Raw genomic sequence first — 11,272 nt, 5'->3', positions numbered from 1 at the left:
TTGTGGCTTCAGAGGGAGCTGTGTTGGGACAATAGGTTCTGGTTTTCCTCATTATTGAAAGCCAGAATGATATAAGTGCTTCTAAAGCATTTTTTAAGTTCAGGACAATGTATTGACTGGGTCGGTAGTTTGAAGTATTTGAGGCAAATATGAACAAAACCAACTAAATTTGAAAAAAGTTGCTGCTCAATTTCCATACAAAAAAATAACATTTGAGGAAGGTACACTATACAGTTCAGTTCTTCTAAGTTGTGAACGGTCATGGAAATTGTGATGTGGGTCTTTTGAAAAGTCAGAGGAAGGTTTCTCTATGATAATGTGTGAGAACCCTGAGTGTAAGAAAAAAAATCTGTTACATAAAGGGAATTTCTGTGCATTTCTTTCTGACTTTTTCCCTTTTGAATTACTAGACTCTTTCACCTCTTCAGGCTTCTAAAAACCCCTCTTCAGTCGAACTGCTGACATTTCATGTTTACACTGAGGCCATAGCCTTGGACGAGGGGTCCCAAGTAGACATTGCTTCATTTTAAGGGCTCACAGGCCAGAAAAGTTTGGGAACCACTGCGTTAGACTGACCTGCCATCTACTCAGAAGTCTGCTTTTACTCAACTGATAGCAGGAACGACACACAAACCTCAGGAAATGTAAATGTAAAGTTCTTATATAGCTAGATCTAATCTCAATGACTACTCAAAGCGCTTTTACATACAGGAACAGGAACCATTCACACACTGTGGCCGAGGCTGCAGTTCAAAGGGCCACCTGCTCATCAGATAAACAGTCACACACATTTACACTCCGATGCACAGTTCAGTGTCTTGCCCAAGGACAATTCGACATGGGACTGCAGGGCCAGGGATCGGACCCCCAACCTTCCGATTGGCAGGCGACCATAGCTTTAAATGTAAAGAAGTGTCTACCCTATAAAATATTAAAACATGAAAACAGCAGAGTCAATGCGTTTCTCTGCGAATTAAAATTTAAGGCCAAAAAAACTCACACGATCACGGAAGGCTTGTATCATGTGGATGCGTCGACAGTTTTGTTGTCATTTCTTATAAGTCCTCATGGGGGCGACAGACACTACGCACTGTAGCTTTAAGATAAAGATACAGTGCGATATACTTAGAAAAATGTATGCTTTTCAGTTTCAAAGTTCATATTCTTCTGGTAAGATTAGCTACAATGAATGAAGCATTCTGGGTTTGTGCTGAATATTACAGTGCACCGTTTCCCCCACCAGTCGTTATGAACACAGTGTACTACCTGCTTCTTTACCCTCCCCTAAAAGCATACGCCTCATCTCCTGCCAAGTGTTCTCTGGAGAAAACAACCTTACCTTTCCAATATCGACATTTAAACAAATGCACTGTGCTAACAATTCCTCAGATGTTTCTTGAGCTGCTTTCAATTAATTCTATTTTCATCCCTATTTTCCCTCATTTTTAGGGTTCTACGGTCTCCAGGGAAGCCAGCGACAAGGAGAAGGTACGTTTTATTTCTGTACAGTGACGGCTGCTGACATGATGGGACAAAAATAAACGCCCTTAGCTCACCCGAGGCAAACTTGTCAAAATGAGTTAAAAGTGAGTTTAAAGTGAACAGATGTATTCTGGTAGTAGTTTTGCTCTGGTTTCATGTAGTCAGTGTATGATAGTCTGTTTTGTTGGCTCATATGTGCTGTTGAATACTGACAAATATCAGCTGTTGGTTTGGGACTTAATCTGTCCCGTGAAACCAGAAATCGCTGAAGGACCACTGATTCTGACATTACCTTGATGCGTTTGTCATCATATGACATTAACAACTGTGCAACTTGTAACACTGTATCAGCAGTATCTGTATCTTGCAGGTGTGTGGCTCTGTGGTCTCTAATCCTCATTACCAACATTTCTGCTACAGTTTGATACCTAAATACTTCACCTCTCTTCAGGCTAAAGAACTCCCCACTTTTAAAGACAACGACTTCCTGAATGAAGGCCAGAAGCTGCAGATAGGAGATGACAACAAGAAGGACTTTTTGGAGAAACTAAAGCGGGATGTAGAGGTAAAAAACATTTCAAGGTTTTCATCTGGTTTTCTGTTGAATTGATCAGCTTCAAAGCCTAGTGTGGCCCCTTGCTCTGTTTAGGCTCTTCTGATTGTGCCTCGTTGTACAAACAAATAAGTGCTGTGAATCAGCTCCACCGCAATGAAGTCATCTGTATGAGAAGCTCAGAATCAGTTTTAAATGTCACAGCTCACCATCTTTGAATTGCTCTTAAAGGGTAGTTTAATTTTTTTTTTCTTTTTCATCCTGGACCTAATTTTTTAAATAGGTCCAGTATTAGCCGTGAACGCAATGTAACCCCAAGGGGCAAATGTTCAATGTCAGTTTGGTCCACTAAAAGGGCTTTTTTGCCACTGAAAGGCTCAGATTATTATTATTATTATTAAGTGCCTGACCATGGAAAGGTTCCATACAGAGCTAGGCCTTTTTAAAACCTCCTTTGAGACCTTTCTGTTTAGCCGTTCTGCGGTCGCTAGCGCTAAACCCACCAGACTTTCTTTAAAAAACAATACTTTAAGTGTATATAGAGCCAACATATTTCAAATGTAAATCGGTAAACTACGTGTTTATTTTAACCAAAACTAGAGTTGTAATGGTTGGAAAAGTGGAGAGACAATCCAAAATGGCTTTTCATAGCTTTATTTTGTGTCTGTTGACTTTGAATGAAGTGTATTTTACGATTCTAAAATTACTGTTTATTTACATGGATTCTGGTGGATTTAGCAAACACAATTTTGCAGATGTTTTTAATGAAGAAAAGAAAAAAAAGATCTTACTCTTTGACAGACACATTATGAAAAGTTGACCTGCTTAGAAATCCTTTCCATAATGTTGTTAGACACAAATTAATCTGAGCCTGTGAAAAAAACTGTAGTTACACATTAAAATTGTAAGAAATGTGTCTATTATTTGATTTAGTTTGGGTACTCTAGGTGTCAAACCTCAATACTTTTTATGGGTTTTGTCCAGATGTGACAACTAGAGGTGTGTGTGTGTGTGTGTGTGTGTGTGTGTGTGTGTGTGTGTGTGTGTGTGTGTGTGTGTGTGTGTGTGTGTGTGTGTGTGTGTGTGTGTGTGTGTGTGTGTGTGTGTGTGTGTGTGTGTGTGTGTGTGTGTGTGTGTGTGTGTGTGTGTGTGTGTGTGTGTGTGTGTGTGTGTCTTTCTCTTTCTCAGTTCCTGGCAACCCTAAAGATCATGGACTACAGTCTCCTGGTGGGGATCCATGACGTGGAACGGGCTGAGCAGGAGGAGATGGACGTGGAGGGCGTGGGGGAGGAGGAGGAGTACGACAACGACGGGATGGGTGGAGGCGTGCTCACCGGCTCTTTTGGCACGCCCCCTGACAGCCCCGGAAACCCTCTCAACTGCGGGGGATTCTTCGGCCCTGGGGAGTTTGACCCCTCTGTGGACGTTTACGCAATCAAGAGCCACGACTGTGAGGGCCTGCCTTTGACATCCGTCTGACTTTCTGAATCGAGCGGTAGCTTTAAATGAAGCATTGTTCCAGCTGATTAGATGACAAATTTGTCTGTCAAGAAAATAAGCTTAAGAAATAAGATGTATAATCTTGATATTTTTAATGTTGTATGTTTCACATTATCCTTATATTCCAGACTATCTTTATCAGCCAGATTAGGAGCACCTAAAACCACGGAGTAGAACAGTCAAATCCATAGCAGTAGAACCGTGTGTCTCATAAAGCCACAGCAGCCTTGATGGTTTGTATTCAGGTGCCAGTGAAACCTTGTGATGTGTTGTTCTTGTGCTAGGTGCTGTGAAGAAGGAAGTGTACTTCATGGCTATCATCGACATCCTCACGCACTATGATGCTAAGAAAAAAGCTGCACATGCTGCCAAAACTGTGAAACACGGGGTGAGACGACATCATCACTACATCACCATCCTTCAGACTATGGTTACACATACAAAGGGCAGATTAAGAAAGCCCCAAATGCTATTCATAGCATTTAAATAAATCAATAAGACATTTTTGATACATCATGTAAAATAAATATTTTTAAAGCAATAGATTAAGTAATTTCATATTTATTTAATCATTAAAAGTCACTTCAATAATATGATGAAAGGCCTTTTCATCATTCTTTATTCAGATTACCAGAGTTTTATTGGAGTTCATTGTTATTTCAAAACTTCCCTTTTCATATATTATGTTTAAATAAGATGGTTATTGTATTGTACATGTTCATTGTACTTATTTGCAGCAGCGTCTAGCTTGTTGATTCCGAATAACTTTAACATTATTGATGATCTAGCTAACTTTTGGTTGCGGAGCTTGCTCAGAGAGACTGGGAGCATGTGATTGGCTGAATGGTGAGACGCTAACGATGACTCAAGTTTTAATATTTTATTCTCAGGTCATAGGGCCACTGGGAGGGCATTTTACTCCACGTAACACAAAGAATAATCTAAATCTAAAGTATTATTGTATATTGTGTCTTGATGCGTTTCTCTAATTGTCGGCTTATTTTGGTTTTGTTTCTCAGGCGGGGGCCGAGATCTCGACGGTGAACCCGGAGCAGTACTCCAAACGGTTCTACGAGTTCATGTCCAACATCTTATCATAGACTCATCTCCCAGGCCAGCCAGTCACTTCCTGTCATAGATCTGTCAAATGCCACGCACTTATTTCTCGTCTCCCTCACCTCAGCGTAGGTCCACCTACCCCCGTTAAAAATAAATATTGTACCAGTGTCCTCCCACAGCCAGCAGCAGTCTGGCAGGAAGGATGCACCGAGCCTGTTACACTGTCCCAAACAAACCACCTCCCCAGCAAGGACAACTCGCTAAAACCGCTCACTGAATTCGGAACGACATCCCGATAATCTAAACCTGTTGTTTTTTAAATTTTTATGCCTCCCAGTCCTCTACAGCCACCTTGTTACTCCTCACGCCAGGACGGAAACTGTCTCACTAATGCCTTGAACGAGTATCAGCTTCAGCAGTTAACAGTCCGTTAGTACAGTCTCCTTGGTTTCTGTTCATGTCGTCGTTGTTCTTATGATTTCTATTAGACACACACACACACACACACACGTAAACAACTTGAACCAATGCTGACTGGTCAGATTGCATGACATACTCTTTGACAGTCGCCTTCCGGCTTCTCTCTCTGTAACAAAAGAATTCAAAGTACTGCTGACAAATTGGAACGACAGGGGATAAACACGTTAATATATAATGGTGTGTAAAGTAAACAAATGCAATATAAAAAAAAATGCATGGCCGATGTGTACCTGAGACTCCACCAGTAAGTCGAAACATCAAACCACTGAACTTAGCATCTGAGTGTTATGACTGAAACGACAAAAAAAAAGAAAGCAGAAAAAAAATGGATATTGAATGTTACGTTGCCATATTGTTTTTTGAATATTTTTTGAAATTTTAACCGTGAGCTTGGTGGAGGTTGGTCTAAGAAAAAAAAATTCACATAAAAAGGGGAATTCTGCAGCAAATACTTGTTTTATTACCATAAGGATCATTTTTATATCTCGTTTACATTAATGTAGCAATTTTGTGTTTGTATACAGTATTGTTTTGTTACCAACAGACATTAGGAAAAAAGGTTACTTGAAAATGATTCATTGCATATTAAAGGGAGTTTTATCTTGTTTTTGTTTGGGCTATTTCTTAAGTGACTGTCCCTCAAACCTGTGTCAAACAGTTATATAGTAACAAATGTTTTTATATAGGTCACATGATCAACGACCAAGCTATCTGTGACAACTGTCCTAACTCCATCTGCAAAAGAAGACTGAGATGCAGTTGAAAACTCCAGAAAAAGCTAGTAAGTGGACCCTGAGTTAGGCTGTCAAAACACCAATAATACATTTTATTAAGCAATACTATTTCACTAAACAGTAAAAAGGCTGAGTCAGGTTACATTGAAGGGGAACTCAAGTTATTTCATATTGCACTTCCATAGACTTGAGATTTTACAAAGAGATCAAAATTGAAGCAGCAGAGGCCAAAATATCCCAACATTTAATGTCTAGTATGGTTAAATTTCCACAAATGCGGCATTATACACTTTACATAAGGCAGAATTGACAAGACTGGCCCTGCAGGCTTTTTGCTGACAAAATGTCAGAAGTGTTAGGGAATGTCTCTTTGCACTATGTTATTAGTCTGGATGCTACATTAGTGGCCGTGATGTCACTACTCAAAACCTTTCAATTTGAACTGGTGTACAGTCTAAGCTAGCTGTAATACAAAATAAAAATAAAAGTATTTTCAAGTGGGCCAACCCTGCTGGTGTTGTCTCTTTGGTTTTAATTTCAGTTGCAAAATAAGTCTTGGATTGGTGTAGAACATGTGAATCAGGTTCCCACACTATGTGGCAGTGTAGTGCAGTTCTACCAATAACAGCCAAGTTCAGTGTTTGAACCTATGTTAATTTATTGAAGAAAAAGACAGTACAAGCAGTATTTTTATACAAAACATTGGTGTTGAAGTGTGGGGAGAAACAGAAGCTCTAGTCCATCCTGGCTTTAAGGGTTCGCGTGGTGATCTTGTCTTTCTCGCTGCAGCAGAAAAGAAAAAGTTGTCACTCAGTGCGAACCTGTCATTCCTCCTAACATTTGCATACTGTACGTCATCACTGAACTTACATGACATGTACGACGACTCCCATACCAGACACGGCATCTCTATCAACTGCATTCAGCATGGCCTGGGAGATGGTCTCAAACAGGTCCTCAGGTTCCTGCACGATCAAAAACAAAAACTGAACAATACCTGAGGCCAGAATAACTGAACACTTGGTAGACCTCATAGTGCACAAGAGGATGAAAACTAGCCATTACGGTACAAATGGCATTAAACGGACAAAGTGGCAGATTTATACCTCCTGTAAAGTCGAACGCTGTTTTGAAACCGTGAGCTATGTGAACAAACCCTTCTGATCTTGTAAATCTCTGCCCCAAAAGTTAGATCTTGATCAGGCTAAAGAGTATTAGGTGTGCAGAAAAAAAAAAAAACCTAATTCACATTTGTATCGTGATTCAAGCTCTACGGACTCAAAACTGATCCATACAATTCCAAAAATGTTTGGTTTTTTTTTCTTCTAATTTTTGAATAAACTCGATTTTTTTTAATTGAAATTTGAGCCTAAAAATCAATATTGATGACATTTTCTAAATTGTGCACTGCTAAAGACTATAATAGGCTATTTTACCATCTTTAGACTAGGACAATGACTGGGGCAATTTGATACTTTTCATGTCATATAGGATCCTGCAAAGAGCATTTATTTGTAAAATTAGGGGAATACTCATTTGCACATAAATAATTGGTAGTAACTGTTTAGCAGCCTTCAAACTTCACACACTACTTACCATGTCAGGCTCCCACAAAGATTCACACATGCCGTACATCTGCTCTGAGCAGGTGCCGCTCACAACAAAGTCTTCTGTCACCATGGGGCAGCCAATCAGATCCAAGGAGCAGATGAATGGCTCTGAGGTTTTAGGATCTAGTCCGGCAATCACAGGCTCGATGTAGTATGGCCCAAATCTAATCAAAGCATCACATATTAACCAGATGATCTTTTACCTTCTATGCAAGTATTTATGCCTACAGTATATGGGCCAAGGCAAACGATGCAGCTTGTAAGTTGGACACAGTTCTTGTGTACACTAACATGGGTCTGTACTAAGTTCAGTGCACTAACCTCCTTTCATACAACAGATTGGACACCATGCTCATGAAGGTCTTGGGCTTGATCTGGCGACCCTCCTTTAGCTCATACAGGTTCAGCCGGAATTTAAGCCTCTGGGATCTACACAAAACATAAAGACAGCCATCACCCCTGAGACATTTTACATTAATGATGCTTAAAAAGTCACAGAATGCTACTTTTACTTATTTCCTTGGTGTGACTAACAGCATTACTAATACCACAGTTTCCCCTAAATAGTAATGGTAGAGTCTGCAACACCGTCATTCTCAAGGATACATTGTTAATGTGATTTTGAACTTAAGACTCCAGGCTCTCTATAGTGTTAGCCTGATTTTCCACTGGGCACACCTGGAAATAGACCTGGCGCGTATCTTTAGCGGAGCCGTGGCGCGGCTGATGGAATATCAAGCATTGACTTGGATCGCTGTTAACAGGGGTTAGTCTTACCAATACATAGAATCTGACAGTTGCCAACGTCATTTTGTTAAACTTCAAGGACTGTTTTGCCACTTTGAGAGAAAGACATGAAGCTTAAAGACACTCACACTGTCTGAACGTCAGTGGCCAGTCCAGCCAGCCCGATGTACAGCTTCTCTCCCATAGGGAAGATCTTCTGGAAATCTGTGGTGACCATTTGAGCCTGAATGCCAAATCTCCGGTCTGCTGCTATGGCCACACAGTTCTTCCCCCGCATGGCCATGACGGCCCCTCCATTATAGGACATAATAGACTGGGAGAAGAAAGGTAAGAAAGTCAAAACTGAAACAATTTATACAAAATAAAAAATAAATCAAGTCAATTGGCAAAAAAATGTATCAAACATTCTATCATTCAATCAATTAATTGTTAGTAAGGCTCTGAGATATTTAAATATCACGCCTGATACATACAAAATGGTACTTAGGTAAAAACGTCTGACTGAGTTATTAACATTGTAGCTGTCTGCTGACAGTATTTTATGCAGTCTGACAGTACCGTGCTAACTTACTAACTAGCTGGCTTTAACGTTACCCCGTTTTTAAATGTTAGCTTCATCTAATTGATAGTTCAGTCAACCAAGCTGGCAATGTCTAAAGAAACGTCAGCTGATGGTGACACAAACATAACTAACGTTACAGCAGTTAACTTACCTCAGTGAAAGAATGCCATTTAAAAGTGAATTCAGGAAAGGATATTAACCCACCGTACACAATACGTTAGCTCATGTGCAGCTAAGTAAGCTAACGTTAAGTATTTCGCTAGCGTTAGCTTTCCGGCTATCGCCGACTACTATCAACATTTATTCTTCTGTGTCGTTAAATGAAAGTAATTGTAATTCTAAGGAACCAAGCGTTAGTTTACAGAGAATATTAGCTAACGTTAATTTTCGTGAGCATGCTAGAGATGTCTAGCTATTCGCTAACGTTAGCAACATTAGCTTAGCTCTTGTAACTGCAGTTAACCTTGTTAGCTAGATAATTTTAGCAATTTACCTAAACAAATATTCGCATATGATCGAATGTTAGGCGTTCTTACCATCACGAAGGTGTTGCAGTATATTCCCTAATGCTAGAACTTGTAAACTCCACTTCTACTTAGCTAATATGAATGACTGCTCGTTAGTTTCCAGAGTGACTACACGATTTAGAAGAATCACAGAGATCAAACTAGCCTGACTCGCCTACAACATCTCTTGCGCAGAGGTGTTTGGCTGGATGAACGGCACTCGGTGTAAAGCGCAGCTGCCATTGGAGGATATGACCAAAGGCGAACAGTGCATGCATAGTTTGTTCGAGGCGTGTTAAAGTGAAATTAAAACCGGGAGAACTTTTTTTTTTTAAAGAGAAGATTGTCACTGTCAAGCAGTCTTATAATAGTATAAAGTACTTGAAAGCAATACTTAAGTACAAGTATATTACCAGAAACCGTGATTGGTAGAAGTTAGTCAACTTTTAGAGCACTACTTTACTGTACTTTAGTATCAAAAGGGATTTTATGATATTAAATGTACTTAACTATTAGAAGTCAAACTAAAAGTAACTGATTAAGACTTTTATTTTTGCTTCCTCATAGGGAAGCTTAATATTCAGGGTTACCACACAAATTCAAAGTCTGACATCAATCGAGAGAAAAACAAAATTTGAATTTTTTTGTTCACCCCAATGTGAACCCAAGTGTACTTAAATTTACTAGCACCACCCTGTTTAATGAGGGGCTGTGTCATAAATTAAATAACCTACTTTTTAAGCCTTTTACAACAGCAAATTAAACTCTCACTGTACATCCTGACAAAACAGGCTGTGTTCAAAATAAGGTGAGATCTGTTTTATCAGTTTTGTCACAGACAACAAAACAGAGGCCCTTTGTTTTGTGTGACCTGGAACCATTTATTAATAAGGTTGAGGTAGCTATTTGACCAATTTTATATTTGAATGTGTGTTTTATCAAGCAGTATCTGAACGACAACAGTATCCCCAGTGACAACATACATTTATTTCAATAAGCAAAAACAAATAATGGCACTCTGGAAATATGTTTTTTATTACATTTGCAACTTACAGGAGTAGACTAAGTAATAAACATATACTACAAAAACCTTATGAGATAAAAACAGGTCCTATTATACTGTACAAACTAAAACAATATACTGTACAAAGTTCAGACCACATGAACCTTAAAGGGGTATTGGCTAACTAAAACGGATTAACCATCATAGTCTGAAATATAAATGAAGTTACCATTGTGGAAACTACTTTTCAAAATAAAAGCCACAGTTAGGCATGGGGTCATGTAGTTCCTTGTTTGATCACATGACACCATCCACCTCATACACATCTGCTTTAAAACATTAAAGAGACAGATGTGGGTGGCTTAAGGTCCTTGCACACCGAGTCTGACATTTTAAATAAAACATGGCCTCACATTGTGTCAATCATGGCTACACACTGCCTCCAAAAAAAGTCTTCCTTCATAAAAAATTAAAATTCAAAACGGGTCAAATTTTCTGTTATTTTGCTTCCGTAGCAAGCATTTTAATGTGTTTTGACAAGGAGAAGGCACGAGCCTATCCTGAAATGCAGCACAGAAAGGTGCATTCATAACTCAGTGTGTCAACAGGTCAGGTGGTAATATCCAGTAGGATGATGAGGAAGAGAACTGAAGAGAGGAATATGAGAGCGCAGACAGAAAAAGGAGAGCAACAGGGTAGTGATGGCGACAGAGAGAGGGCAGCGCAACTCTTTCAGAGCGACAGCGGCGTCACGTTTTGTACTGTTTTTGCAAATTGTTTCAAAACGCGTTCAATAACTCCGGACTCGGTGTGCAAGGACCTTTACTCTTGCCAAACCCTTTCTTCTAATCCGTTCAGTTTATCTGTATGATCCACGTGTTGGGTATTCATCTCTTCATGAAGTTGTCCAGAGAGGCTGCGGTCCTCTGAATGGAGTGGATATTCCTCTTCACTCGGTCCTCTACAGAAGAGCTGGCAGCGCTCTCCAGCTTCATGTTACTGCAAAAGGGAAAGGTGAGTGTTACTGAAGCTAAAA

At 39.6% G+C, this 11,272-nt stretch overlaps 3 protein-coding genes and 1 long non-coding RNA gene across 4 annotated transcripts in view; 2 read left to right on the top strand and 2 right to left on the bottom strand.

The window, feature by feature from the left end:
- LOC116694890 (phosphatidylinositol 5-phosphate 4-kinase type-2 beta) overlaps window positions 1-5,679 on the top strand; it is an 18,260-nt gene extending 12,581 nt beyond the window's left edge. The window contains exons 6-10 of the mRNA XM_032524776.1: window positions 1,450-1,488; window positions 1,934-2,047; window positions 3,224-3,485; window positions 3,820-3,923; window positions 4,555-5,679. Of these exons, the coding sequence (XP_032380667.1) occupies window positions 1,450-1,488; window positions 1,934-2,047; window positions 3,224-3,485; window positions 3,820-3,923; window positions 4,555-4,635 (600 nt within the window). The 3' untranslated portion in view covers window positions 4,636-5,679. The remainder of the gene's footprint in view (window positions 1-1,449; window positions 1,489-1,933; window positions 2,048-3,223; window positions 3,486-3,819; window positions 3,924-4,554) is intronic.
- On the top strand, window positions 228-974 carry LOC116694928 (uncharacterized). Its single transcript, XR_004333313.1, has 2 exons — window positions 228-650; window positions 911-974. It is a non-coding gene; the product is annotated as an uncharacterized LOC116694928 (long non-coding RNA).
- A 762-nt stretch (window positions 5,680-6,441) lies between the features above and the next one.
- On the bottom strand, window positions 6,442-9,523 carry psmb3 (proteasome 20S subunit beta 3). The gene is made up of 6 exons (XM_032524828.1): window positions 9,264-9,523; window positions 8,294-8,478; window positions 7,740-7,847; window positions 7,405-7,582; window positions 6,679-6,773; window positions 6,442-6,591 (listed from the first exon to the last, which is right to left on the bottom strand). The coding sequence occupies exons 1-6, from the start codon at window positions 9,264-9,266 to the stop codon at window positions 6,543-6,545; spliced, it is 618 nt and encodes a 205-aa protein (XP_032380719.1). The 5' UTR covers window positions 9,267-9,523; the 3' UTR covers window positions 6,442-6,542.
- Window positions 9,524-10,262: 739 nt separating this feature from the next.
- The window catches only part of cwc25 (CWC25 spliceosome associated protein homolog), a 6,372-nt gene continuing 5,362 nt past the window's right edge, over window positions 10,263-11,272 (bottom strand). The window contains exon 9 of the mRNA XM_032524789.1: window positions 10,263-11,235. Within this exon, the coding sequence (XP_032380680.1) occupies window positions 11,124-11,235 (112 nt within the window). The 3' untranslated portion in view covers window positions 10,263-11,123. The remainder of the gene's footprint in view (window positions 11,236-11,272) is intronic.

Source organism: Etheostoma spectabile, chromosome 2 (assembly GCF_008692095.1).
Source record: "Etheostoma spectabile isolate EspeVRDwgs_2016 chromosome 2, UIUC_Espe_1.0, whole genome shotgun sequence".
NCBI classification, from domain to species: domain Eukaryota; kingdom Metazoa; phylum Chordata; class Actinopteri; order Perciformes; family Percidae; genus Etheostoma; species Etheostoma spectabile.
This window is presented reverse-complemented; position numbering and strand designations above follow the sequence as displayed.

Excerpts from the sequence above, each read along its gene's own strand:
- psmb3 (XM_032524828.1), bottom strand. Across the intron at positions 7,848-8,293 it reads GCCACTGACGTTCAGACAGT|ATCCCAGAGGCTTAAATTCC; the intron begins GTGAGTGTCTTT and ends TGTTTTGTGTAG. Across the intron at positions 6,774-7,404 it reads CTTTGTGGGAGCCTGACATG|GAACCTGAGGACCTGTTTGA; the intron begins GTAAGTAGTGTG and ends TTGATCGTGCAG.